The 26584-nt window shown below is 33.1% G+C and overlaps 4 protein-coding genes across 5 annotated transcripts; 2 read left to right on the plus strand and 2 right to left on the minus strand.

Moving 5' to 3' along the window:
* Nucleotides 1-1712: 1712 nt before the first annotated feature.
* LOC130824936 (uncharacterized) lies at nucleotides 1713-4565 on the minus strand. The gene is made up of 2 exons (XM_057689961.1): nucleotides 4171-4565; nucleotides 1713-2332 (listed from the first exon to the last, which is right to left on the minus strand). The coding sequence occupies exons 1-2, from the start codon at nucleotides 4463-4465 to the stop codon at nucleotides 1731-1733; spliced, it is 897 nt and encodes a 298-aa protein (XP_057545944.1). The 5' UTR covers nucleotides 4466-4565; the 3' UTR covers nucleotides 1713-1730.
* A 4783-nt stretch (nucleotides 4566-9348) lies between these two features.
* Nucleotides 9349-15237, plus strand: LOC130824956 (uncharacterized). The gene is made up of 2 exons (XM_057689980.1): nucleotides 9349-9829; nucleotides 14067-15237. Exons 1-2 carry the CDS (start codon nucleotides 9563-9565, stop codon nucleotides 14343-14345), a joined length of 546 nt encoding a protein of 181 aa, XP_057545963.1. The 5' UTR covers nucleotides 9349-9562; the 3' UTR covers nucleotides 14346-15237.
* Nucleotides 15238-15653: 416 nt separating this feature from the next.
* On the plus strand, nucleotides 15654-21346 carry LOC130824948 (reticulon-like protein B11). Of its 2 annotated transcripts, none has more exons than XM_057689974.1 (6): nucleotides 15654-16080; nucleotides 16209-16389; nucleotides 17423-17564; nucleotides 17658-17727; nucleotides 17843-18024; nucleotides 20352-21346. In XM_057689974.1, the coding sequence occupies exons 1-5, from the start codon at nucleotides 16020-16022 to the stop codon at nucleotides 18013-18015; spliced, it is 627 nt and encodes a 208-aa protein (XP_057545957.1). In that variant the 5' UTR covers nucleotides 15654-16019; the 3' UTR covers nucleotides 18016-18024; nucleotides 20352-21346. The 2 variants fall into 2 exon arrangements, with proteins under 2 accessions (XP_057545957.1, XP_057545954.1); XM_057689971.1 differs by having other exon boundaries at nucleotides 20879-21289.
* A 614-nt stretch (nucleotides 21347-21960) lies between these two features.
* On the minus strand, nucleotides 21961-26054 carry LOC130824942 (protein TIC 21, chloroplastic). The gene is made up of 4 exons (XM_057689969.1): nucleotides 25609-26054; nucleotides 24427-24684; nucleotides 23623-23823; nucleotides 21961-22401 (listed from the first exon to the last, which is right to left on the minus strand). Exons 1-4 carry the CDS (start codon nucleotides 25894-25896, stop codon nucleotides 22288-22290), a joined length of 861 nt encoding a protein of 286 aa, XP_057545952.1. The 5' UTR covers nucleotides 25897-26054; the 3' UTR covers nucleotides 21961-22287.
* Between the last annotated feature and the right edge of the window lie 530 nt (nucleotides 26055-26584).

A 26584-nucleotide genomic window follows, 5' to 3' on the forward strand; every position in this document is an offset into this window, starting at 1 on the left:
ACAAATTTAGAATTATCCTTCTTAAATGAGAATACGTGAATCTTTTTAAATCCTATCCCCACAATTACACAAGAATTTAAAAAGAAAATATGGAGTATTAAATTATATAAATAAGAGAAATGTGTGAATAAAAATTAAAAAAAGTAGTGAAAAGATCAGCCAAATAAAATTGTTATTGTAAAATAAAATAAATAATCAAAATAACAACGTTAAGAAACTCGCGAAGTCAGAAACTGAGGAAGTAATTTACTACATAATTGTTTAGAAAATACAAATTAGATCCTGTAAAAGCCATGAGAGCAATGGATGCGAAAAAATTCCAATCTCCAAGCAGAAAAACAAGGGGATATAAATGAATTACATGAATTGTTAGATGTATTTTAATGGCCTTACAAAAAGCAGTCCTGTTAGGATATTACCATATGCTGTACATGACATTTGTGATTTGCCAATATATTTGGATACTTGCAAACTGAAATATATTTGGATACGGGCCGGGTGAAAAAAGTGTTGGCTTGAGCTATGCTCAAATTAAAAATGGGTTCAAATGCCAAATGGGATGGACCATGTTAGATTGAAATAAACATATTAGATTGAAAAAAAATCTAATAAAGAATTTTTTACTTTTGTCAAATATAATTCATCAACGGTTAAAATTTTTAGTAATGCATAATAATTCAAGCAAAAAAATGTAAATAAAAACTCGGATAAAGCCCCTTTTTATTTTTGCAAATATAGGGTCCATTTTAAGCTTGATCCACTTGAAACTTAGTCCATTGAATGCCCGAATATTTATGGATCAGACTCAAGCTCCTAATAGGCCTGAAATATTTGCCAAGATCGATACGTCGTTAAGAACTTTGATGAACGATAATAATTCCATTGAACTAACAACGTTTGATAAATAAAATTCGCAACATTAACACAATGATTTAAGGAGGTTCACCCAAAGATTTGCTCGACCTACCTTGGAGCGAGCTGGTCGAGCGGAACTTCAGAGAGCTTCTGACAGTTTTGCTCGACTTTGCATAGTAGAGCATCTTGAATTAAACCTTAGCACTTCTTCATTAAGTCCATACCTCCCATAATTAACTCACATTTTATTACCTCATTAATCCATACTTTAATCATCATCATAAACCACAAACATTAAGACTAAACTTTAAACATCCATTCATGACATTTCTAGGATTCCATCTCATAAGTCACTACATGAATGCACACATAAATGTACAGTCAAGTCACACCATTCATAACAAAACTCTTGATCCATTGCACTTAATTCTAGCCATGATCAAACCTCCCACCTTCTTCATCCCACCCAACCATCCACCACGCCTTTTAAACACTCCTTTAAAAAATTACCATTTTGAGACAAATGCACTTGTCATCAAAGATGCCACAAATAAGGATTATCAGTCATTTGTAAATTTAACCACATCAATATTTTAGGGTGTTTGACAAACCACTAATAGTTAATTGAAGTAACTGATTTGACACTAAAATCAGCTTGTTCAAAAGTAACTGAGAACAATAAATTGTTTCAATCAAACTATTTACCAAATATTCACATTAGATGATTTGATCACCAAACAATCAAAATCATCTAAAATTCAAATAGAAAAAGCATTCATGTTTTGTAGAGAAAGGAATGACATTATATGTAATGTACACTACACAAAACAATTCATTTATACAACTAAAACCCCTAAAATAAAACCAAATTTGAGTCATACATTAGAATCCTCCAATTGACAATGAGGACATTGGAATACTTTATTTTCACAACCCTCAACAATTATACCCTTAATCTCACTTAAACCATGTACATTACACCTAATTGATACATTTTCTAATGATTTCTTATCTTTAGAACCAATAATGGCTGCCACTAAGTAAAATATCGACAGTAACAAAGACATATATTCAAATTTTACAATATCTTTTCTTGTAATTTTTTCTGTTAAATTTACAATTAATTGAATTAATGAACTAATAATACCAAAGTAAATAGAAAATTTACCAAATAATCTCCCTTGATTACCAGGATAATAAAACCAACAACAATAACCTCTTTTTTGCCATACCATTCCATTTATCTTGCGTTCGTGTAACGCCTCCATAATCGCCATTGTTAAGCAAACAGAGGAGGTAATAATGCTTAGCTTGAGGTATTTTTGACGACCCATTTTGCCTTCGCTTTCCTCTTGCCCGAATGTTGCTTGGCATATCTCAGCAAATACGTTTAGTAATATCAACACCCATTTTAGGAAGTTTTTGTTTAGTAGAGTTTTTAAACCTACTATTTTGAGTATGCCATTCTTCTCTTCACCTAAAAAATAGCAGACAATTTTATGAAACTTTTACAAAATGAGAATAATTCTAACATTTTCATGATTTTCCTCTAATAATTTCATCAATCGATTAATCATGAATAATTTTAACTTAGGGGTATTTCTGTAGGGTAAACTTGGATAACCCGATAATCTGTTATAGTAGGTAATTCGCCAAAAAAGTAAATTAAAAATTAATTTAAAATTAGAGAAAACTTTTCAAAATTTACATTAAAAAATCTAAATAATAAAACAAAATCATAATTTTTAAAATATTTTTTAAATATTTTTTTCGACTTTTTATTATAATTTATCTTTTTTAAAAAAAATAATACCGGGTTTACTATAGAAAAATACCTCTTAAAGTTGAGATTATTCATGGTTAATTAATATGTAGAATTATTGTAAGAAAATCATGAATTGATTGGATTAGCCTATGTAATTTTTTCTTAATATATTGCCTCCAATACATCATTTTTGCCACATTTTCTTTCACCAATCTTAATGATAAAGAAAAATAATAATATAGTTCAATCACAAATTCTCAAAGGAAACGGTCTTAAGGTCAGATTATTATTGTTATGTTGTAATGTACACTTGCTATCCTAAAGTGATCACTTTTTATATTTTTGGAAGGATCACTTATAGCCTTAAATTGATCACTTACAAGTTACAACCTTAAAGTGATTAATTAGAGAAATAGACTAATATTAATTATATGATTAGCTCGTCTCATGGTGAGACGGTCTCATACAAGACTGGCTATAATTCAACACTTGACGAACCCTTTGGTTGTTGGTTTTAAATGGTCGTAATGGTAATAATTTGAAAAAGTTATCCAGAATAATCCAACTTTTTACTAATTTTTCTACAATAATTAATCCTAACTTTTAATTAAACATGGATAGTCCCTACTATAAGAAGTGCTTGCTAAGAATGCATTAAGATAACTTCTTACCTATACAACAAGTTATTTTGCATAAATAATTAAAAGCGTAAATACAAAATTAAATTATACAAAAATTTTAAAATTTTAAAATTTTAAAATATTAAAAAAAGAATTTAAGTAAATTTATTTTTGATTTTAGCTTTTAATTTATAATATTTTTTATTTTTATTTTATTTTCATTTTTTTATCAATTTACCTGCAAAAATCGGTGATCACCATTTAGGCAATAATTTTCTTAGGTAAGTGACTCTAAATTTGAGATTATTCATAGTTAATAAAAAACAAGTATCATCGTAAGAAAATCAATAAAATGTCAGATTTTAGGTAATTTGTCTTAATAATTTATAGTGTAAACTTCATGAAATATACCATGCTATTCCAAGGTAAAACTCTAATCATAAATTATATTTTTTTGCAATTTTAATTACCACCAAACACCATATTTTCCAAATGGCAATGCATTAAAATGAAATTTGAGAAAAAAAATAAAATGATTAAAGTAGCTAGAACAAGTATGATATATATTTAAACTTATCAAATACTTTCCCATCAAAATTATACTACATTTTTTTTACAATACTGACAATATCTTAACCATTGGTTATAATTTTTCAAGAATTATTAACTTTGAGCAACTTTGAAAAACTAAGTAAAGAAAAATGCTCTAGAAGTGATCACAATAAGCTGAACCCACATGATTAGATAAACTCATCTAAATGAGTTTGCCATACAAATTACTAATGTGTATAATAACATATCTTGTTGCTTCAACCATCAGTTTAAATCAGCTTAATAATCTTCTAGTTAAGTTGGTTGCTTAACAAATCACTTAATGACCTATAAAAAGATTAATCAACTAAATATTATTTAAGGTAGCTAATCAATTACCTTGATTGCAATTTAGATTTTCTATTTCCAAGAAATCTTCTTTGTCAAGAAGTGGGTGTTTGTCTCCCTCATATCCTCCTTTATGTAGAGGTGAAGAAAGGTATTCTCGAGGAGGACATTCTTCTCGAAATGAAAACACACCAGGATCTGATACTGAACTTGGATGTTGTTTAAATAATTTCTTCCCTGCTTCTTTTTCTTCCAATTCCTTCGGCACCGAAAGCATACTTTCTGGGATAACATCATAATTATCTGCTTTGATTTGAACCGTTGATTCATCGACGATCATCATCATGATCGTTAAAGTAATGAGTCTTATTCAGGTAGCTCGTGTTTATTATATTAGTATTAAATGTAGGGTGGTAAGTGCTCAGATGGTAATTGGTACCAAATTGTGGACTTGTTAGAGTTGTTAGATGAACTTTATTATATTTATGATTATTATTTTATGTTACAACGTACGTTTATTAATTTCCTGCAAATTTCATACATTATTTCCTTGCGCTTTCTATTGGTTTTGTCGTTCTGTGATTATGACTTTTTCTTTTCGATTTATCTCATGGCATAAAGATTTTGTTCATGTCAACCAATCAAATTACTTCCTCTCTTCCATATTATTTGCATTAAATTAATTTTTGTACTACTTATTATTCTATGGTAATTTGCATATTTTGGCTATTATATGAGAAAAAAATATATAGTCATAATATCAAATTTTTATAATTTTTAGTTATGTATAACTCTAGTTATAAACGATCCGACAAACGCATTGAATTGCGCAAATATTTTTTTTTGTGCAAGTAATAAGGAACGGAGAAAGTATGTAATTTTTTCGTTGATTTTCCTACAATAACACTAACTTTTGATTAACTATGAATAATACCAACTTAAGGGTTTTTTTTTCCAACAATACTACCTACTTTAGTTTATTAACTAATTTACCAATTTTTTTATCATATATTCCTATAATTTGATTTTTAACTACATGATAGAGATATTCTAGTGAAACATCCCTTTAAGTTCATATTATTTATGATTAATTAAAAATTAGTATTATTGTAAGAAAATAAGCAAAATGTGCTATTATTCATTATAATTTCTCTTATTATATATTGCAACTTTTTGTTTATTTGTGGGACCATACTTCTAACTTTTGCACAAGTCAATTTATTGGATGTTATGAACCTCATTTGACAACACGATCATTCACATTCTGAAGCTTCTAAGGAATGTATGCCCACTCATTCCTTGAATTCATTGAAGCATTACAGACGGTTAGTGGCTTATTTCGGAATTAAAGAAATGATGTCAAAAAAAATAATAAATGTTAAATGCATTTCATGGATTTTGAACTTAGTCACCGAAGAAAATAAAAATGCGGAATTAAGTCTCTTTTGATTTGAATGTATTTTTTTATATTATTCAATGACATAACTGTACTCCTATTTATACAGATAATAAGAAAGTTAATCACGTCCTTATAGTATTGAGTTAGCCTAGTAAATAAGCATTTTTCTTTCACTTTTGTAATAAAGATTTAATTCTTACCATCTATTGAAAAAACTAATTAATTTTAATTTTATTGGTATAAATAATAGATTCTCTTACCTAACTTCAAATAATAAAAAAAATTGTCAACCCTAATTTTATGGTCGTTTCTCTACGTACTTTAAAGATATGATAAGCCTTGAAGGTCAATGCACTTGCTAGCTTGACTTGTTTTTCCTTGGATCGTCATTTTTCTAGAAATTATCTTCTGCTTTCACACTTGCTAGCTTGAACTTGTCGAACGTACGTCTACAAATTTATTCTACACAAGATTTATCAAGATTACAAAATTTAACACTCCCCTAATCTAATAAATTTTATATGAGCTTTGTAAAGATGTCAGCGAGTCGCTCCGTTGTACCATAGAAATGTAATTCGATCTCTTTCTTGTCAACCAACTTACATATGTAGTTATAACGTATCTCAATATGCTTGTTCGACCGGGAAAAACTGAATTCTTTGTGAAAGTGATAGTTGACATTGGGCCGGATCGGGGCGGTTGGATCAAAATATAAATGTGTCGGGCCAGGTCAAAACCCATTACACATTGACCCGTTTTTTAAAACTTAATAAAATAGTTTTTTTTACTATACTTTATGACCCGTTGGGTCGATCCACTAATGTATATAATAATATCATTTAAAAATATAAAAAAAGTGGTAAATTTTTTTCGCAATTAATTCTTATAATTATCCGACCGATCCTTTATGCCAAGGCCCCATTATTAATCCAACCCGCTAATATCCCGTTAAAATGTGACCCGACCCTTAACCCATTGGGTCGACCCCATTAAATACCACTAGTTGACATATTATCGTAGAATATGGTACTTGGTTTTTCTTTTTTTATGGGGTGGATCCATCAATATCCTTGTAAGTCAAACTCCTTTGCTTGCAGCGCTTATAGCATAAATATATTCAGCTTCTGCTAATAATATTAGTGGTACAATTTGAAGACCATGAGATTGCTTTTGTACCGAGCAGAAAGACATAACCATAAAAGCAACAATTGGTTTGCAGTTGATCATTCTGCATTTATTTCTTGTAATAGAAAGATTTGACTTGCGCTTTGCTTTACTTCTATGGCTAGAATGTTAAATTAGACTGGATTTATTGTCAATGCCAGCACACTAACGGGGAGATACGAGGTGCACACGCTTCATAAGTTAAGGGGATATATATTATTCTAAAACCACATGACAATGAGAAGAAGGACGCTAATAACTTATAAAATATAAACACCATATTCAATTTGTCAATGTCGGATAAATCTGAAATTATTTCATGAGACAAAGATTGCTCGGTTTATATTCTTTTATCATGACCTGTTTGAAAATTATCAACATCTTGTCTTTGGTGCCTGTATAAAACAAATTATCAACATACAAGAATAAGATAAGAAAATCTTGTGACCCTTATCAACATACAAATTATCAATATATATATATATATATATATATATATATATATATATATATTATATTTATTAATTAATTTATATATTTTTAATGCTTATGGTTTACATGTTTTCTTTATAATTTTATTTTTAATAAAATAATATATATATATTGTCTAAAAGTTTTAACTGTTGTTGATCTATATAAATATTTTATACGAGAATATCAAATAAAAACGGAAGAAAAATAATGAAAGGTTCTCCGTAGAGATGATAAAATGGATGCACAAGTGTGAATTTCCCTTCTCCATAGTATACCCACTTACCGCCAGCTATTTATGTTAAAAGAGAAAATTTTAATCTTTGAACTTTTGCCTAATTAATACAAAAGGATCAACAACAGTGTATTGTAGATACAGAGTAGGCGAATACGGAAAGGGAAGAATGTAACCCCAGGTGCATAAGACTTCATATTAGTGCAAGATTTTCATATTTATGTCTAGAGATGATAATGGGTATTGGACCCGACCTGGATCCGTGGATTCGTATCCGTTTTCACAGATCTGGGTCCTAAAAATATGGACCCGTCGGATTCGGATCCGTTTACATTTTACGGATCCAGATCCGAATCGTAGAAAATTACCTGGACCCACGGATCTATAGGACCCTTTTTATTTTATTTATATTAAATATATATTAAGCATATCTCAGTGGCTGAAAGCCTGAAATCCCATTTCCCAGTAAGCTCTTGTTTAAGGGCATCGACACGATTGGAAGCAACCTGAAGCATCTCCTCTTTCTCGGTGATAGCATCAGGTTTCACAGCCATTGCCAGAAGTTTCTCTTCCATTGCTGCCATGCGTTTTATAACTGTCACGATTCATGAATTCATCGTTGGAAATACTTGGAACAGTTGACTCACAGCCTTGATTTTTAGCAATCGAATCATAACAATACATGGGGGTGGCATATAGATTCACATCCGTCATCTTCTTGGGCATGTTGCAAGTCAATCTCACCATTGTGACTATGCCCATAATAAAAGCCATTAAACCAGCCACTATCTGAGTGCTAATTCCATGTGGTGGCTTGAAACCATTGTTCAAGCTGTAGCAATCAGCTGCTGCAAATGCAGAAAATTTAGACTTTATTCCTTTTATAGAATAGTAATATGATAAAGGGCACTAAAGTTCATTTCACTACTACATCAACAAACAGCTTTAATGTGTTTGTTGGATATTTTCAAGACAATTTTAAGTTGTATAATGTTTTTTTGGATGATTGATTGTGAAATTATATATATTATTAACATTAGTTTATAAATATCGTTTTATTGCAATCTCAACACATTCAAAAGTACAAAAAAAAAAAAGCAAAAACAAGTCAGACCCGTTTTGGACCCGAATCTGGTACTGGATCCGCATTATCCGCGGATCCGGATCTAGGTCTTGCAAAACTGGACCCGCGGATCCGGGTCCGAATCTGGATCATGTTCTTGAAAACGGATCTGGATCCGGGTCCATCTGGACCTGGTCCAGATATGACCCATTGCCATCCCTCCATTAACTACCAAATTAATATTTTTATCCATTTGCTCCTGTTGAATAATTTATGTTGTGTAAACTACTTTCTCCATTTCATTATACCTGCTATTAACAACGATATATTTCTAGACAATCACTATCAATTGAAAAATATTTTAGATTGAAGGTAATATGAAATCTCACCCGTGCAATGCGCATCATCTCTATTTTCCGTTTCATGTTCACGTCACCTTTACGCAGAGCAGTATTTTCTCACTTCCATAAAATTTGTGTAATTGATAATTGGTGGAAAAAAATTTATGAATAAAAAATATATATATAAATGAAATAAAAGAGTAAGTTAAATATTTTAGTGACAATTTACATAAAAAGTTGTGAATAAAAATAAAGTTAGATTAAATTTAATGCTTTCTTATTCGTTCCAATTTACTTGTAATGTTTGTTTTTTCACATAGTTTGATGCACTTATTTAATTTTAATATCTTTAATTATATATAATAAAAGAATTATAAAAATTTAATATTAATAATCTACGTAATAATATAAATTCAACGAGATTTCACTTAATTATGTTTTAACCTATAAATTAAAAACTAATCAAAAATTAAAACTTATAAATAATTAGTGCTATTGTTTTAAGGTTATAACTAATTTGAAACGGAGGAAGTATTTGATAGACAACTGTGTGACAACTGACAACTTTCGTTGGATACAGGCGTACCGCGTACAGCATACAGGGAGTACCGGATTAGTACCTCGTCTCCGTCAAAATTTTAGGGTTTACGGTTCTCTGAATAATCCACTCCCGATATCTGGAAAATATTCAATAATCACACAAACTTCTCCAATTCTCCTTCATATTTTTCAATCCCCCTTTAAATTCTTCCAGTTTTGAGGAGAGTATAATGTCGGCGGGTCAAGCAAGGGCTGTATTAGAAGGAGACTTGCAGATTGTTTCAGTAAACAATGATGCGAAGGCTGTGGCTGCGGCTGCTTTGCCACCGAGACCACCTAGTGATGGTAATAACGCACTTGTAGAGTATCGCCCGATTTTCAAGGAAGAAGAAGAAGATTTGGAGGTTAAACTACGTCGTATAATTGACAATGTTCCTGTTCGTGTTAGTAATACTTCCGGTAGTTCTGCTGGTTCTGGTTCCGGTGATTTTCACCAGGTTTGTTCTGTTTCTTCTTTTTCTGAAACCCTAGTTTTTATATTTTGGGGATTTGTGTGTTTATGGCTTCGAAATGTAAATATTACTAGTTGTTTATGTTTGTTTCGTTGTGGTTTATGAGATAAGTTACTATTTTGCTTTGAATTGGTGGAATTGATTTTCTATGGTGAAAAGAGTAATGTTCCATGCTTGTAGAGATGCATTTATAAATAATGTGATTTAGGGATGATGCTTTCCGAATTAGAGAAACTTGATATTACTAGTTGCTGAATCTGAAAAACTGGTCTTATGTTGTCTAGAATCAAAGCAAAAGACTAGATTTATGTGGTTTAGTTGATATGAATCCGTGGTTTATACAAATCGGTGTATTTGTGGATGTTATGAGTGGAGAGAAAGTGCAATGGCGTGGACTCTTTTTGTGGAAAGGAGTATGGAAATGTATGATATTGTTTGGGAAACTGAATTTTCTAAACATCAGGAGTGGGTTGATCTGGGGCATATGGTTTTAGAATCCGGAATGAGTGTTTTAATTGGTTGGCGGAAATTATAATTTGATTTAGTATAGGTGCAAGCTCTCCGGTGAAGTTACATTATAGAAAGAGTTTTGGCTGATATGAAAGGTTCTCCATTTGGTATCGAGAACCACAAGGGCAAGTGTTCTAAAGGGGATTCAATCTCAGGTGATGAGTAGCTGAGTATGACCCTCATATTTTTTGACTAAGCTATCAGCATGGTGCTTGTATAGATCATGCTTCAGTTGTCTGGTGTAGTTATTTAGTAGTTTCTCTGTTACTTTGTCATAACGTATTTCATAAGATGCTTAAGCCTTTGTCACAATTCGGGATATGCACTCTATTCTCTTGACTTGAATTTTTATGTCCTAAAAAACTTGCTCTTTTGAATATCTGATAGTTGAGAAAGCTATTAAACTGTTGGAATTTTCTACATAGACTACTGTCCATACCTTTACGAGGAAGACTGTGTTGGTATTCTCTTGGTTTAACATGGGGCTTGTTAATTTTAGTTTCAAATGCATAGGAGACTTTTTGACATTTAGAGCTGAATGACGAATTGATATCATAATGATTTATGTCCTTGTGATTTTATTCTTCTAATCTTTTAAGCTCTAGTTTCTCTTTACTCGTGATTGGTTCATCTATTCTGTTGCATCTATATCTCACCGGAGTTTCCCTTTCTCTTTTTTTTTGTCATCGGAGGGTTTTGATTTTAGAAGCAATCCCCTCTTATGTTTTGGGGAAATGAGGTAAAAAGACATGGTTTTGGGTTTAATGTGTTCAATCACGCATTATAATTGATATGAAGAAAGTTCCGTTTTCCCTTTCCTCTTTTGGCTGTAAAAGGGTGGTTGGGTGGGTGATGGGGATTGGGTTGAGGATACTGGACTTGTGTGAAGTTAGTTTTTGGGATGCTCATAATTTTTGTTTTCTTGGATGGATAGTTCAATAAAGTTAATACAAGTACTAAGCCAACATATAATATTGTTTGAAATGAAAGCTTTAAGAGGTTTCACAAATGAAAAACAAGATGACAAGAACAACAAAAGCAATGGAAGAACACAATGATACATGAGGTATCTTGGAAACCTCCTTCTCAACAAATGTTTATTTATAATTTGGATTCAACAATACACATATAGATAACCTTCTATACTTGAGAACAATCTCTTAAGATCACAAATACTAATACAAAAGTAAGAAAGCTCTTATGGTCAACAATCTAGCCCCTCACTTGTGTATTTTACGTCTCTACAATGTTGTGTGCTGTGATGATTCTATGAATGTATATGCCCTTTATATAGAAGAAATACTACAGTCTAGAATCACACAATAACTACATTAAACATAGCAATAAACTCAAACACAATGCCTTCCTTCAATTCCCCAAACATACCAAAAATTGACTGTTGGAGCATCCTTAGCAGCCGCTCGTTTGAGCCAACCCCTTGCTTGTTCGAGCAACATGACTTTTGAGCTTGCCCACTTTGCTCGGACGATCACTTACCTTGCTCGAACGAGCACACTGCTCTTCACCATCTTCGTTTGTTTTTTCTCGAATCGAGCAACCTTTATACCCATTCCTTGCCTCGTTCAAGACATGGTCTAACCTTCTTAGTGAAGCCTTATTCGCCTCACGTCAATTACTTCATGTATCGACCCAAACCTCAATTCATCATAACGCGACACATCCTCACCGACCTTCTCCATGAGGATGTATCGACCAAAGTACAAGATAAGGCATTTTCGATTAAATGTTCAAACTCTTCGTCATTTTCATGAGTTTTGGCACTTGCATCAACACTGATTGACATGCAAATAAAAAGAGGTACAAATAACCTTGTGCTTGTTTAGTACTTCCATCCCGTCCGCTCGAATTCGCTTTTGATCCTATTTTTAATGAATACTGGTTTGCCAGCAAAACTGTAGCAAATCAGCAAGGAACCGCATGAATGTTATGAATAAAGTGAAATGTCAATGGATATTGTATTGCTGTAATTCAAGAATTACATAATGGATGGAAATATAAGCTTTCGAGAAACTTGCTTTCTCCCAAAAAGGAGTATAAACTCACTGTAAATTCGGAAACCATATTCTTCTCTCTTTCTCTGTTCTTCCTTCCTTATTTATACAAGTTTTCTCCTTCCCTAAGTTTATCTTTTTCCTAGGTACCTCTATATTTCGTGTTTAGAAACATTCCCTTAATATCTTAGGAAAAAGAAGGTTAAAGACATGATATTAGGTTTGATGTGTCAGTTCATGATTGGTAGGGAAGCACTAAGTCATGTACTATGCATTTTGACTTGAAAATAAGAACTAGTAAATATAAGGACCAGTGTAACATAATCGTTAGTTAGTTCGCCTAAAACCAACCATAATTCGCTTTTTTTGATTTGTGATTCGCAAGACAATTAGCAAATCATGTAACATTAATAAGGACGTCATGGTTAGGTTGACTGGCATATGAGTTAACTTCTGCAGAAGTTATTGAGTTTGCATAGCTTCTTCACAATATCTGCTGTGCCAGTGCTTTCATGTAGAACAAGATCACTCATAGTGCTTGTTGCAAAGTTACTTTTCATGATATGAGAATCCTGAGCGGCATTTCAGACGTATGTCTATGTTGGGAGATTCTGATTCTGTGTGCGTAAGTACCTTTACATATTCGACGTTCCTCCTTTAACAAGTTGCTACTTGTCTACTTTGCAAGATCAACCCTTTTTTCTTATTTATGCCCTTTTATCTTTTTGTACTGTCATATAGTCTATAAAAAATTAATTCCATGATTTCCAACCATCAATGACGCCTGGTTAAGCATGAATACTGTATTCTTTTCTTTGCTTGTCCGTCCTTAGATCACCTCAACGGCTCAACTGGGTAGTTGCTGAAGCATAATGAAACTTAGAGATTTGAAGACCAAGATGCTATTGCTTGATGTGCATTATGGGTTCATTCTCGGAAGATGCGTCAAATTTTTACAATCTGACGGCATTATGTGTGAAAATACAAGTTTTAGATGAGTTAATTGAGGTTTGCTAACGACCTTTTGGCTTGTATTCATGCTCATTGTGACCCCTTGAGTTTAAGCAAACTTTTCTACTTTATCAAGGTGAACATTTGTTAGGATCAATTTTGTGTCTTTTTTTTTGTCTTTTGGGTTGAAATTTACCAAACAGGAAATGTAGCAAATTTTTGGGTCATCCCTAAGTAAATTATGGAGCAAAATGGAATGAACCTTAGGAGTATATGTTTTAGAAGTTATATTAGGTGTCATTTGTCAACATGTTGAACCCAAGTGATGTGAAGTTGTGTAATTGCATTCTAGAGTCCAATATTTTCTCGGTCTTCATGTTTCATTATTGCATCTCAATGACTTGGTGAATTGGCCCATTTTAATCGTGGTACCACACCAATGCGATTGCTCTCTGCCATGGGAATCGAGAAAGATGTATTGTTGACAGTTTGTTGATGGTAAGCGTAGTTGTCATTGTTCAGGAAATAATTTGTCCTCCGGGTTCTTCGCTTTGTTGTATTTTTAAATAGGAAAGTTATGTGAGTATAAAGCATAAATTCTCCTTTAAGATGATGGATGGGAACCTAGGTTGGCCTTGTACTACTGGCTTCTTTATGCAAGATTTGCTCGTGGGCTTTTATATTTTTTTCTGCTCTCGACTTTATTATTCAGATATTTAGGTTAGAGTACTAAAACGCTGATTATTCAGTATCGGCAAATGAGAAGGAAAGAGCAAGATAGGCTTGCGAGAATGGAGGTTGACTATCAAAGACGGAAAGAAGTTGCAGAATTCGAAATGAGAAGAGAACAGAGGCTGAAAGCTGCTGAAGAACGAACAGCAAAAAAGCGTGCAAAACGTCAAAAAAAGAAGCAGAAGAGGAAGGAAAAGAAAATCAAACTAAATGCAGCCGGTGAAGAGATTCAAAACAAGGATTCTTCTGATGGCGGTGGAGATAGCGACAATAGTGAACAGGCAGGGGACGATTAATTTGAACCATTACTCCAGCTTCTCCATTCAGAATACTTTTGCAACAAACGCAAGATCACACAAATCCAACATTATGATTGACTTCGACTAATCAGAGGCAAAATTCTTAGATGTGCAACTTTGGGATCGTTCAATTGAAACTAAATGATAGTACTAGTATCATACCTTCAACAATTCATAATGTTGCGTAGTTGGGTCGACAATTCAAGTTCCTGTGATCTGCCGAGTAAAGTTACTCTAGTAGTTTGGTTTGTAAGGTTACTAATCTTCTTGTAATAGTTATGTGATTATGTTAGCTGTGTTTGATAATGATAATTGATGATGTTGTTATATTCATCGCTTAGAACTGTAAAGACCAACACTCATCACTTAGTATACTCTCGTTCCCTTGAGTTTGCCTTATTCGCCTGAAAAGAACCCAAATTTTATAGGTGATTTTAACACCACTCAGGCACTCACTGACCAAGAGTCGTAAATTCAAAGGAGCAGCCTAAGCAGGCACGACTCACCCCATTTCATCAATGAGTCGACCAGGACTAGTGGTAGTCATGACTTGGTCTGTGACCAGAATTATTTTGATGAGACTTTCAGATATTAATTAAAACCATGACTGAAGTAGTACTGGACAGGTCCCATGGTTGAAGAACTACGTGTTAGAAAATTTTGACAATGCTGAGAGCCATCTTGGGAGCTTGTGACTAGTAACTGTGAGCTGAGTACTTTCCTTGTGTCATTGTTTTTCTAGTATGAGGCATACCCGGTGAATACCATGTACGAATTCTAACTATGTTTTGCAAGTGAATATTAATGTCATTCATATTGACCGCTGGGCCGTGAAATTATTATATATGATAGTGGAGAAAATCGTGTTTCTATAGTAAAAAAATCTTTTGACAAAGGGGTGATTGACAATTAGTTATTGGCTGTTTTGATTAGTTTGTTTAACCTGTTAAAATTTGTGGCTGTTTTTATTGGTTTTTGAGCTAACTAGATGTATCATGTATTTAGGATTTTATTTTGTAAAATTAAGTATTAACCATTGATTATTTATTATGGAAAAGTTGACTACTAAACCAAAAAGACTATGTAAAAATCTATCCAAAATAATATTTTCATTTCGACTTAAAAAAACTATTTATCAACACTTAAAATCTTTTATCCAAAGCACCAAAATTAATTTAAAAAAAAACAAATACATCTAGAAAATAAAATCCAACCCAATTGTGCACCATGTTTATTCTAATCGGCTATTCTTATGAGAGATCGTCTCTCGTAGAAACGATCTTAGTACAAAAATCTTATATTTTTATTTTTTCTTTAATTTATATTAATTAGGCTATATAACTCATATATTCTATGCTTCTCTTAAAAGAGATGTATTTCAAAAAACTGTGTTCTACCCTTTTTCGGTACTTGAAAATAAGTTCAACTAGTCCTGATTTATGAATATTCTCCCTTTTCAATTTCCCTTTCTCGTCACGTTGATTGTATTTGTCGTCACCATTTACAAACGACTCCCCAAAAAATAACTTTTCATTTTCTCCCCAACCGCTTTTCCATCTTCCGGACACCAGAACTTCTCCATCTTTCTCTCCATTCTCGAAGAATCTCAGATTCAGAAACCCTAAAATTCTTCAGAAAATCTAGACAACCGCAAAACCTAATTCATCATAAATGGGCGAATCTCACGCTCATCATCGCGTATCTGTTCATCAAGCTCTCGGTGCTGGTTCTGGTACTCTTTTAATCTTCTTGTTAATCTCTCATTTTACAATCCGATCTTCGAATTGATCGCTTTTTGATCTGTGAAATTCATGCATGATTTTGTAATTCTTGCTGTTTTCTTATTGTTATTTTTGGCAGTGGCAGATGTACTATTATGGAGAAAACGTTTCGGAAGTATTGCTTTACTAGTTTCGTCAACATTATTATGGTTCCTCTTTGAACATGCTGGTTATAATCCTTTATCTTTTGTCGCTAATGTGCTTTTACTCCTTGTGATCATCCTCTTTTTTTGGGCTAAATCCGCGTCTCTTCTCAATAGGTATCTTTGTTGTTATATTATATGCTTTTATAGTTTCGAGTTTCAATTTGGTACTCCAAAGATTCCATACAGTTGTATATATGACTTCTTGAAAGGTATACTTAATTACCTATCAGTGAAAATTGTTAAATAATTATATTTTTAAACCATTAGCGTAAAATGAATTGAATAAGATGCTACTTAACCATATGTTGGCTTATGAAAGTTTATGTATCAACAACTACAGAAAATTCCAGCTGATCACTGGCTATGCTATTCAGCATCAATCTTATTAGGTGTAAACATCCTCTAATTTATTTCACCAAGACAAAAATGGATGAGTAAAGTTGATAGGCAAATGTGAGGTTTGATTCGTATAAAGTCCAAAACACCAAGATCTGCTGTTCGTGTCATACATCTAATTTATTTCACCAGCATTATGGATTCACCAATTCATTAGAATGAATAGTGATGTTGCAACTAAAAATTTCACAAGTATAATGTACTATTCACCGAAAACTCAGTACTTATCACAGATATGAGAGTAAAAAAAAAGAAGAAACTAGAAGAATAAAAGGATCTTCTGAAGGAAGCTTGGAAAAAATTTAATACCCTCCCTGAGTGTAAGCCACTCAACTTAAATTCACGTAAGTACCAATTGAAATCACAAAATTACACAATGATTTTCTTGCTTGGCTTTTACGTCAAAATATTACATATTTCACACCTTGTATGCTACCGTATTCCCAGAAAGCATAATTGATCTGTCACCTTATCATCTTAAGATAAGATAGATTGTTATGTACTACCAAGATTTCTATGCTTTGTTACATTTTGCAGTCCCAACTCTTTTAAATATACAGTCCAATTCTATAAGAAAGTTATTTGCCTAATTTGTCGTTTCTTATTCATTGATACTTGTTCTTTCAAATATGGTTCAAGTTTTGTAATGACTAGTAAGTTCAAAGAACTAGATCCACAGACTGAGTAGTTTGTTAGTTTTTTCTGCTGGTCAAAAATTGAAGTTGTGGAACATTTCTTTTTGATGAATTAGACCTCTTCCCCCTGTCCCTGATTTGGAGATATCAGAGAAGTCTGTTGAACAGGCAGCTGATGTGATTCGAGCATGGGTTAATCATGCATTGGCACTTGCTCATGAGATTGCCATTGGTGGGAATCTGAGGATTCTTCTTCAGGTTTTGTGATTTCTTGTGTTCTACACTTGATTGCTCTGTTTGGTATTTGTTGAGGATCTATTAAGTCGTATTTGTTATGAATTTTTTGTGCAGGTTGCTGCGTTGTTGTGGTTTATTTCCTCTATTGGTAGCTTGTGCAATTTCATCACATTTGTCTACATTGGTGAGTTGACAGTGTTTTGTCTTATGTTACCGTGCTTTCGCCATTTTTGTCCTGCCGCTAATTGCTTATGAGTTTAGTTAATTCATTTTGAAGCTTCACTTGATGTTTTGTTTAGGAGTGCTTCTTGCTCTATCAATTCCAGTGTTGTATGATAATTACCAGAGCCAGATTGATGATAAGCTGCTTGTAGCGTTTAGAATCATCGAGACCGCTTACAGAAAGGTTGATGCAACTGTACTGAGAAAGATTCCAGTTTCTTTTTACAAGAAGAAGAAGAAAAGTCAGTAGGTTGAATCGGTAATCTTCTTTAACTTCTCCCTAAACGTACTTATCTTCTCCAGCTTTACATTGCTGGCTTGACATGTTTAGCTTTTGAGTTATGGAAAATACACCTTCAGATTTTTGTACTTCTCTGCTTAAGTAGACTGCTTTGTGTGTATTTTATATATTGATGTTCCTAATGGTTTTAGGTGAGTGCTTTTATGAAGAAGGCAATACTGTAAAAGTTATCTTTAGTTTCTTCTTTTATCAAAGCAATTCATGCATACTAGTTCCATTTCACAATTCTAGCCTTAAAATTTTGAGCATACATGTGCTTCAAAATATTGGAGTTGGAGTGTTTGGTTTAAAAAACCGCGTATTGTTGTACCTAGGCGTGCTCCAAGAGAAATGATGGAAAAAATTGCGTATTGTTGGTTTTTTTACAATTTACCTTGTTAATTTTCTTCTTTCACTTTTCCTATTTGTCAATGTTTCTACCATTTTATTTCTTAATGCCTCCGTGGGTTAAGTGTCCTCTTGTGCAATTGTGGTCTATATTAGTTGCTTAGTGCAATGATAATCATGTTTTAGATCTTTTACGCTGCAAGAATATGAATCTCCTGTATTTCTTAGTATCAAAGTATGCGTTAAAATGTTTTGCAAGTTTTTGAACAAAAATGTGCACCTTATGCCCTTACATTTCAAAAGCTCGCACTTCCACTTTGCGCCCTATACTTAAGCTGCAACACTCATTTGCAACTTGGTGCGCCTCAGTCTTGCCTTTGAAAATTAAGGGAGTAGGCAGTAGTACAGTTTCTCCTCTGGTGAATCTTAAAGCAATCTTTATGCTAATGTTCCATAGATATATTGGTGATGGTAAAAGATGATCAGTCAATAAGATTTCTTGCTTTGGGGACTAGGGTTTATGGAAAGGATTCCTAATTTTTTTCAATGATTGATTGCTATCAGGGCTTATTTTCTTTTTTCGATACTGTCGTATTGAGAATCTTTAATGTTTTTTTGTTTTGAGATTCTCGTGGTCGTATTGATGATATTGTGCATTGATGGTATTGCCATGTTTTTTAAAGTGTCTATCATTTATGTCTTCATTGGCATATTTCTTGAGTTATATAGTGTAGTAAATTAGTTTCATGTGATATGTTTTTCTGTATTGTTTTTCTGTATCTTGTGCATGTGTATCAACTCTTGATACTTCTATATCACTTCTTTTTAATTAAACCCCCCGCCACAATATCTCTTTGCATGAACCGTTCCCTCAGCCCTCTCTCCTACCCTTTCCTCACCTAAACTTTCTTCATCAACAACAGAAATGGAGATTTGTGTTTCTTGACGGGAAATATTGGAGATTTGTGTTTATTCTTGTTCGGTAGTTCTGAAGATTTGTGTTTCTTCTAGTACAGTACGAGAGGTTTGTTTATCTTCTAGCTGGGCAGTAATGGAGATTGTGCTTCTTCATGATGGGCAGAAATGGTTATTTGTGTTGTTTTTGGAGATTTGTGTTTCTTATTGGGCAGTAATAGAGATGTGTTTCTTTTTGATGGACAGTTGAAGAGATTTGTGTTTCTTTTAGTTAGGTGGTAACGGAGATGTGTCTCTTTTAGTTGGGCATTTACTATTTCTTCTAGTTGGGAAGTAAAGGAGCTTTGTGTTTCTTCTTGATAGGCAGTAATGGAGGTTTGTGTTTCTTCTTGATGGATAGTAAAAGAGATTTGTATTTCTTCTAGTTGGGCAGTCTTGGAGATTTGTGTTTTTGGATAGTAATGAAGATTTATGTTTCTTTTTGATGGACATTAATGGAGTTTTGTGTTTCTTTTTTAATGGGCAGTTATGGGAATTTGTTTTTTTTTTTATTCTTGGGTTGTAATGGAGATTGGAGATATATGTTTCTTCTTGATGTGTATTAACACTTGATGGCATCAAGGGAGATTTGTGTTTCTTGTTGATGGACATTAAGGATAACTTGTTACAGGTTAACATGATGATGATGCTCATTAAAAGAAAAAATGATGTATATTCCTATGATAAATGAAAGGGTATTATTTATAAAAAGCGAGTACCTATAGGAACGGTTTTAGAAGTAAATATTTCTAATAATTGAAATATTTCTTTTTATAAGAAAATACAATTTCCTTTTTTCTGTTAAAACTAGTTACTCAATATATTTGTATCAATCTGTTCGCATTATAATTATATGCTGGCAATTGTGAGAAGCTGTAGATGTGTTTTTGCATTCCCTTGGATGTTCTCTGTGGTTGTTTATTGATAGGCAGCCTTTGATGGAAGAGTGACATGTGAAGATAGCTCATTTGGTTACCTATCAAAATAATTTGCTTGGCCTGCAGGCTACAAGGGATGGCTGGATTGACCGTTCTATTTGAGGATTAGATGGAGAGTTGGCATTTCAGATTTGAGATTTGAGAATGTCCATAACAGTTGAAGAAGAGGATGATCAATTAGGTGTACTAATTTTGTTTATCTGTGTTGGTTTTCTGAAACAAGCTGCCTGTGAGACCTTGGTTGTGACTATGAAGCCTTAATGATTCATCCCTTAGAAGTTACAAGGCCAGTGACAGTGAATTGTGGGCTTGATATTTGGCTATTTTTTTGCCGTTCCCTATTTTTCAAGCGTGAGCAGGATTATTCTGTATATAGTAATTAAAATAAAACTACACAAAGTAGGAGAAATTAATTGTTGAAGTCTTGATCTTGAATAAGCAAGCGATTTGTGTATTTGTATATGTTGTAAAAATTATGCGACCATTTCTCGAGACTTCTCATTCCTTAAGCTTACATTTGAAAAGGTGTACTTTCCAATTTCAGCACTTTTGATATAATTCTGAATTAATGGATTTTATTTGATGTTTTTCAGAGTATTATTTTTGAGAGGGGCTTTCAAGATGTGCATACGACTACACTTTCTTAGATACAATGTTCAAGATTGGTATGTGCGACTCGATTATTTTTGCATTGAGGTTTTAAGGAGTCGGAAAATCTTGTAGCTCTAGATTAGATCACTCTATGGCTTTCTTCTGGAATTGAGAAAGAAGAGTGTAACTGTGTAAGATTTGTTCTAGTGGTGAACTGGAGATCATCACTTTTTCTCTGAAGCAGGAAAATGGCTTACATTAGTGTGTAACTCATCATCATTAGTTTTGCTTGTATTTTCTCGGTGATGGAGACTCGATTTGAAACTGGAAATAGTTGAGCGCCTTTGATGGCAAATTGTAGATATTTAGTTTAAGATGTGTGTGCTAACCTTTTTTCTCTTTTTTTTTTTTTTGAGAAAAATCTTTTTTCTCCAAGTCTTAACAAAAATGATATTTTCTCATGTTTGTTTGGACGTGTTGTTGAATTGTTTGTGCCTTAATTTTTTTTGTTTTTTTGTTGATCTTTGGAACAGGTTAGAATGTTAATCATGGTGTTTGATTTTGAGTTCATTTAAACTTGAACAGCAGGAAATTGTTAAAGAGTGGCAACATTTGAGCTAGATTTGAGTGAACACCCTTATTAGATAAAACATGGAAATTGAAACGTCTATATTAATCTACTATTGATAAGGAGTTTTTCTCTATTCCTTTTAAATAACCTCATTCGCAAATGGATTGATTTTAAGTGGAAGATAAAAATTTGGTTATAAATGAAATTGAAAATAAATTGTATGAATGATTAACAGAAAATTGATAGATGTGAATGTGATAAAAATAAAGTGGTAGAGTTTATTTGTGAATTGAAAGTGGCAAAAGGAATAGTTTAAGCGTCAAAACTATAAATTATGTAACGAAAAATTGTAACAAACTCAGATACATACAGTTATACAGGTCTATACTAGATTACAAAAATATGTTAAAATCTAAATAAATGTCTCGTTTTTCTAGTCAGAATTTAGGAGCTGTTGACTGGAGTTTGAGTTTGATTTATTTAAGACTTAAACGAAAACTTAGTTCTACCAAATTTAATAGAAAGGATTTAGAATGCTTACAAATAACTCTTGAGCAAAACGTATGGAACGTTGAACAATTTGTTTACAGAGAACGGCATCTCTAGCTAAGGCTAATTAACAAAAGATGTGCTGTTCAGTTGAGTTTTAGGCGCTGAACAAAATACTCTAGTTCTCAGTACCCTAATAGCCTTCATGATTACAGCTCTTGTTCACATACTGCACAATTATCAACAGCAATAAAATACAAGATTCATCAGCCCACATTCGGCTTTTGACTAGAACTAGAAAAGTATCAAGAACCTTCGTGTATAATGTTGAAATGAAATGCTCAAGAAGGCCTAGGCCGTCTTGACGACAGGGGCAGCTTGACCGCTAGGTGATGTCACTGATCGCAACAATTCCAAAGAGGAAACAAGTCCAAAGAAATGAGACAGTATAGTGTTAGCTGATGCCTGCCAATGGAATGAATAAATGAGTTATACAGAGTTTTACATTCCATCTTGATCCTTTTTCTTTTAGATTTGGTGAAAACTGAAATTTATTAACCATTGATACTTTCTCTCTTAACTGTTGGTGTTCTTGTTCTTTGTCTTTTACATATCACTCTTATACTTGTTTGTATTACCTAGTTTTTAGTCTATTCATATTTATTTTTATTTTATGATAAGGTCAAGCTTGTATTGTAAAATGCGAGCTTGCAGATTCAAGTTCATTCAAATCCTTTGCGTTGGAGGAATCTCTCTTTATGGGTATGGGTTGCTGTTTTCCTTCCCTCCCTAGATTTGATCATAGCTATGGGTGGGATAGCTAGGGACAATAATGACGATGAAATTTATTGACTCTTCAGAATAATATCTAAAGGGTCAATATTCATACCAATAGCAGGACCGAGATAAGAAGAGAATTTGTATTCAATGATATAAAAGTTAGTTAAATTGCGGATGAACTTAAAGAAAGAGAGAAAGGATCATGACCAAACATATGTGCCAAATTCAATAAGACGGACCAAAAAAAGAAAATGAGGCTAATTCTTTGAGATAGAGGGAATAGGAAGTAATTAATTACAATAGACATCTATCAAAGTCTATTGTGAGATCTCTGACAAGATGTGAACCATTAGCAAGTTGCAATTTATGGCCTGAACCCTGGAGTGGGGCAATGACAGAATAAAATAACAGCTTTTTTTCTGATAGCCAGAAGAAGAAAATATAGCGGGTGACTCATGACTGGAACGGAATCATCAAAGGTGATACCTAAAACTCTATGCCATCGAGCCATCAAAACAAAAATTGTCATGGTAGCAGCTTTAATTCATTGTGCATACAAAGGGGCCCTTAACATAGATCTTATTTCTATGTAAGACTAAGATACAGGCATGTAGCAGTTGCATTCCCACTTGACACAACCAAAAGTCAGTGAGGGACCATCTGTTTGATAGTATGAGTTGTTTTAGTGAAGTTTTTTAGTTGGGGCATAGATGCAACAAGCTCTTCAACTTTGTGTTAATGCGATATTCCCCAGCAATTATTACAACAAAAAATCAATCTATCTGCATTTATGCAAGGAGTAACACTAAACATTTGGATTTTGGAGGGGGGCTTGTGAGCAACTGAATATAGGGTACACATGTATACATGATACAATTATCTCCGTATAAGTAGCTCAAGACTTACCTGGACCACGAACACGTCCAAAGCAAGGACAGGGCTTGTGCCAGGATTACCCTGATAGAATGGAGTTGTTGATGTAGTAAGAGCCTTTGCAACCAGTAATCCAACTGTGGATTGCAATCCCAAGACCGCAGAGCCCATACCAAGAAGATTCAAAATTATTCCATTTTTCAAACTTTTGACGACATCAGCTCGAGGGGGAGCCTGAAACAATAAAAACTTATGATAAATTTTCTTATTGAAGATGATCATAAGAAATTTTTGAGTATCCAAGGTTCAGTTCTTTATTTGACAATCAAATAAAAAAGTCCATATCTTGAAAAGGATTATGTAGGAAAACAAGAGAAAACAATAGAGAAGATTATCAAGATGCAGATTTATGAAATAAATGGTTACTGATAAGAAAAAAGGAGTTCAATTATAGCCCGTGCACCAAAGATTTAAAGACTTAACCTAACCTAAAGCTTCCAAGTAGATAAAACCACAAATTCAAAATTCTTTAAGATATTTGTGACCTAAAGTTTAAATAGTATTCCAATTTCCATGTACTGCAGTCATTCTGAGAGGAATTCTAAAGCTAACATAATATAAATGACAACAATCGTATCAAGAACACACCCTAGACTTTCTAGTGATTCTACTAACTGGATAATAAACGGAAGGGAAATATAGTTCGGTTGCCATATGTACTATTCTATAAACGTAGAATCAGAATTGAAGATGTCTCCATACAACATTGGAAAAAAAGAGGCTTAAATGATTTCAACTCCATCAGTGGTTATCAGTTACTTTTTGCTTTGATCCTACCTTTGATGGGTCATTTGCTGTTCTCCGTAGTTTCTCTGACAGCCGAATATAACCAAATGACCAAAAAATAGATATAAACGCAGCAGCGATTCCACCAGCTGTAGCATAGAAAGTAGCTGGCGATGTCATCTTCCCGGTGATTAAAACGGAAAACGAAAGAATCACAGCAGCAACAAGTGTGCACACTAGCTGTCCCCAGAATCCAAAAGTACCCAACCGTTTGAAATATCTCGCTGTGTTTTCTAGTCTTTTAGCGACCTGCACCAAATTCAAAATATGATGAAAAATAGAAAAGGCAAAGACAAGTTACATTAGCATACGAGTTAATGAGCACGCATGTCAAACTTTTTGGGGACAGAATTGAGGAAGTCTTAAATTAATATTAGACACTGATCGCAAATCTTATTTAGACATAGAAGTATGAATTAACAAATTGTAAACGGCTAAGGCTGCAATGCTAGAAGATTCAGATTCATGTAACTGCGACTAACTTATAAATTTCAGGGATAGTGTACCTACATGAAGTATGTTTGCATTTACTTCAAAGAGAGAACTCCAACGTTCTGAATATTGCACAGCACCTTACGGATAACTACAGAACTTGACTGCCAATTCACAGTATGCAGTGATAACGTGCACATACATATCAGATTTTTCCTTCGATTCCTCTCTTTCACATTTTTTATTACTTAATAAGTATAATATAAGTTCTAACGAACATATAGTTCAATTAAGTCCAGCTCTAAAATAAATTATTTCCAATTCTAATAAATTCAATATCAACTATCTAAAGCTCAAGATTCAAGGTTGCTTCAAAGTTTTCAGGCAAATTCCAATTCATTCGCTAAATCTCAATGATCTAGGTCCAAATCTCACCAATGCAAGCAGATTAGGGCATAAAACCAATAAAAATCTAATTTACAAATGTCTCAAAATTGGATTACAGCTTTGAAACCAAAAACAATTTCCAAATTGCTAAATGAACAATGCAAAAACATGATACAATAATATCGCGCGATATTGAGCAATATAAAAACTTAAAATTTAAAAAATTAACATAAATTGCACTACTGAAACAAACTAGCTTATAATTAAAGCTACATGAAAATACCAAATCTCAATTGCGAATTCGCGAGCTCAAAACCTAGAAATTAAAAAGAAAATCAAAGCAAGATAACTGACCTGAGCGAGTTTAACCTGGTCAGTTTCATCAACAGGTGAAGCGTAATCGGTAGATGTAGGAGAAGTCGCCATTCGAGGAAGAATTTGCACCATTTTTATCGATTTTGTTAAGAAGAGAGAAGGAAGGTGGGAAGAAGACAACGAGAGAGAGGAGATAGAATTTGAAGGAGATAAGAACCGAGTAAAGCTTGGAATTTGCCTCGGAAGACGTAATTGTGCCATCGTCGATGGCGGTGCTGAAGGTGGAGGAACGCCGGAGCGCGTAGCCGGAAAAAGCAGCGTCTGCATTCTTGAAGTTTGAAGTGGTTTCTTTTGGGTTTTTTGTTGCTCAAGTTGTGAGCAGCTGAGCTGAGAGACCTATGTCAACATTATTTTGATGGGCCGTGGTGGACTTAAAAATAGAGCTTTTGGATTCGTCTCACGCAAATTTTATCGAAATTTCAAATTGTCTATTGTCGTAAATAAAATTTATTATTTTTAAAATTTTTAGTATATGATAGTAAAAAAAAAAAAAAAAAAAAAAAAAAAAAAAAAAAAACTAGTTGATGGAAAGAAATATAATACGTCATAAGATCAAATGAGAGATTGAATTTGTGTATGAGATTAGGATAAAAAACTTAAATTTCATCATCATCATCATCCTACCCAATTTATCCCGCTCATAGAAAACTAAGACCAGAGTTTAGGGAGGGAAAGACGGCGGCAACTCATACCCATAAAGGAGAGCGCGGCCAAAAGAGTCCCCCGACTCGAGGAAGATAAAAAGATGTGATTACACGTAATATATAACTTAAAAACCTAAATTTATTATCAAAATTTTAACAAAGAAACTAAGATATTCTAGATTGCTACATGTTGCAATTTCAAAGTAGTAAAGATTGTAAAAATAGTAACAAATGTTGTAAAAAATGTGAAATATATTTCCAATATAGGACTTGGTTTTTTTTAAATCTAATTTTTGGGGCAAGGCACATCA

Source organism: Amaranthus tricolor, chromosome 1 (assembly GCF_026212465.1).
Source record: "Amaranthus tricolor cultivar Red isolate AtriRed21 chromosome 1, ASM2621246v1, whole genome shotgun sequence".
Lineage (NCBI taxonomy): Eukaryota > Viridiplantae > Streptophyta > Magnoliopsida > Caryophyllales > Amaranthaceae > Amaranthus > Amaranthus tricolor.

Excerpts from the sequence above, each read along its gene's own strand:
- LOC130824936 (XM_057689961.1), bottom strand. The coding sequence starts at position 4,465 with ATGATGATGATCGTCGATGAATCAACGGTTCAAATCAAAGCAGATAAT. Across the intron at positions 2,333-4,170 it reads AAATCTAAATTGCAATCAAG|GTGAAGAGAAGAATGGCATA; the intron begins GTAATTGATTAG and ends GCTATTTTTTAG.
- LOC130824956 (XM_057689980.1), top strand. The coding sequence starts at position 9,563 with ATGTCGGCGGGTCAAGCAAGGGCTGTATTAGAAGGAGACTTGCAGATT. Across the intron at positions 9,830-14,066 it reads GTTCCGGTGATTTTCACCAG|TATCGGCAAATGAGAAGGAA; the intron begins GTTTGTTCTGTT and ends CTGATTATTCAG.
- LOC130824948 (XM_057689974.1), top strand. The coding sequence starts at position 16,020 with ATGGGCGAATCTCACGCTCATCATCGCGTATCTGTTCATCAAGCTCTC. Across the intron at positions 16,081-16,208 it reads AGCTCTCGGTGCTGGTTCTG|TGGCAGATGTACTATTATGG; the intron begins GTACTCTTTTAA and ends TATTTTTGGCAG. Across the intron at positions 17,728-17,842 it reads CATCACATTTGTCTACATTG|GAGTGCTTCTTGCTCTATCA; the intron begins GTGAGTTGACAG and ends TGTTTTGTTTAG.
- LOC130824942 (XM_057689969.1), bottom strand. The coding sequence starts at position 25,896 with ATGCAGACGCTGCTTTTTCCGGCTACGCGCTCCGGCGTTCCTCCACCT. Across the intron at positions 24,685-25,608 it reads ACCAGGTTAAACTCGCTCAG|GTCGCTAAAAGACTAGAAAA; the intron begins GTCAGTTATCTT and ends AATTTGGTGCAG. Across the intron at positions 22,402-23,622 it reads TGGACGTGTTCGTGGTCCAG|GCATCAGCTAACACTATACT; the intron begins GTAAGTCTTGAG and ends TTCCATTGGCAG.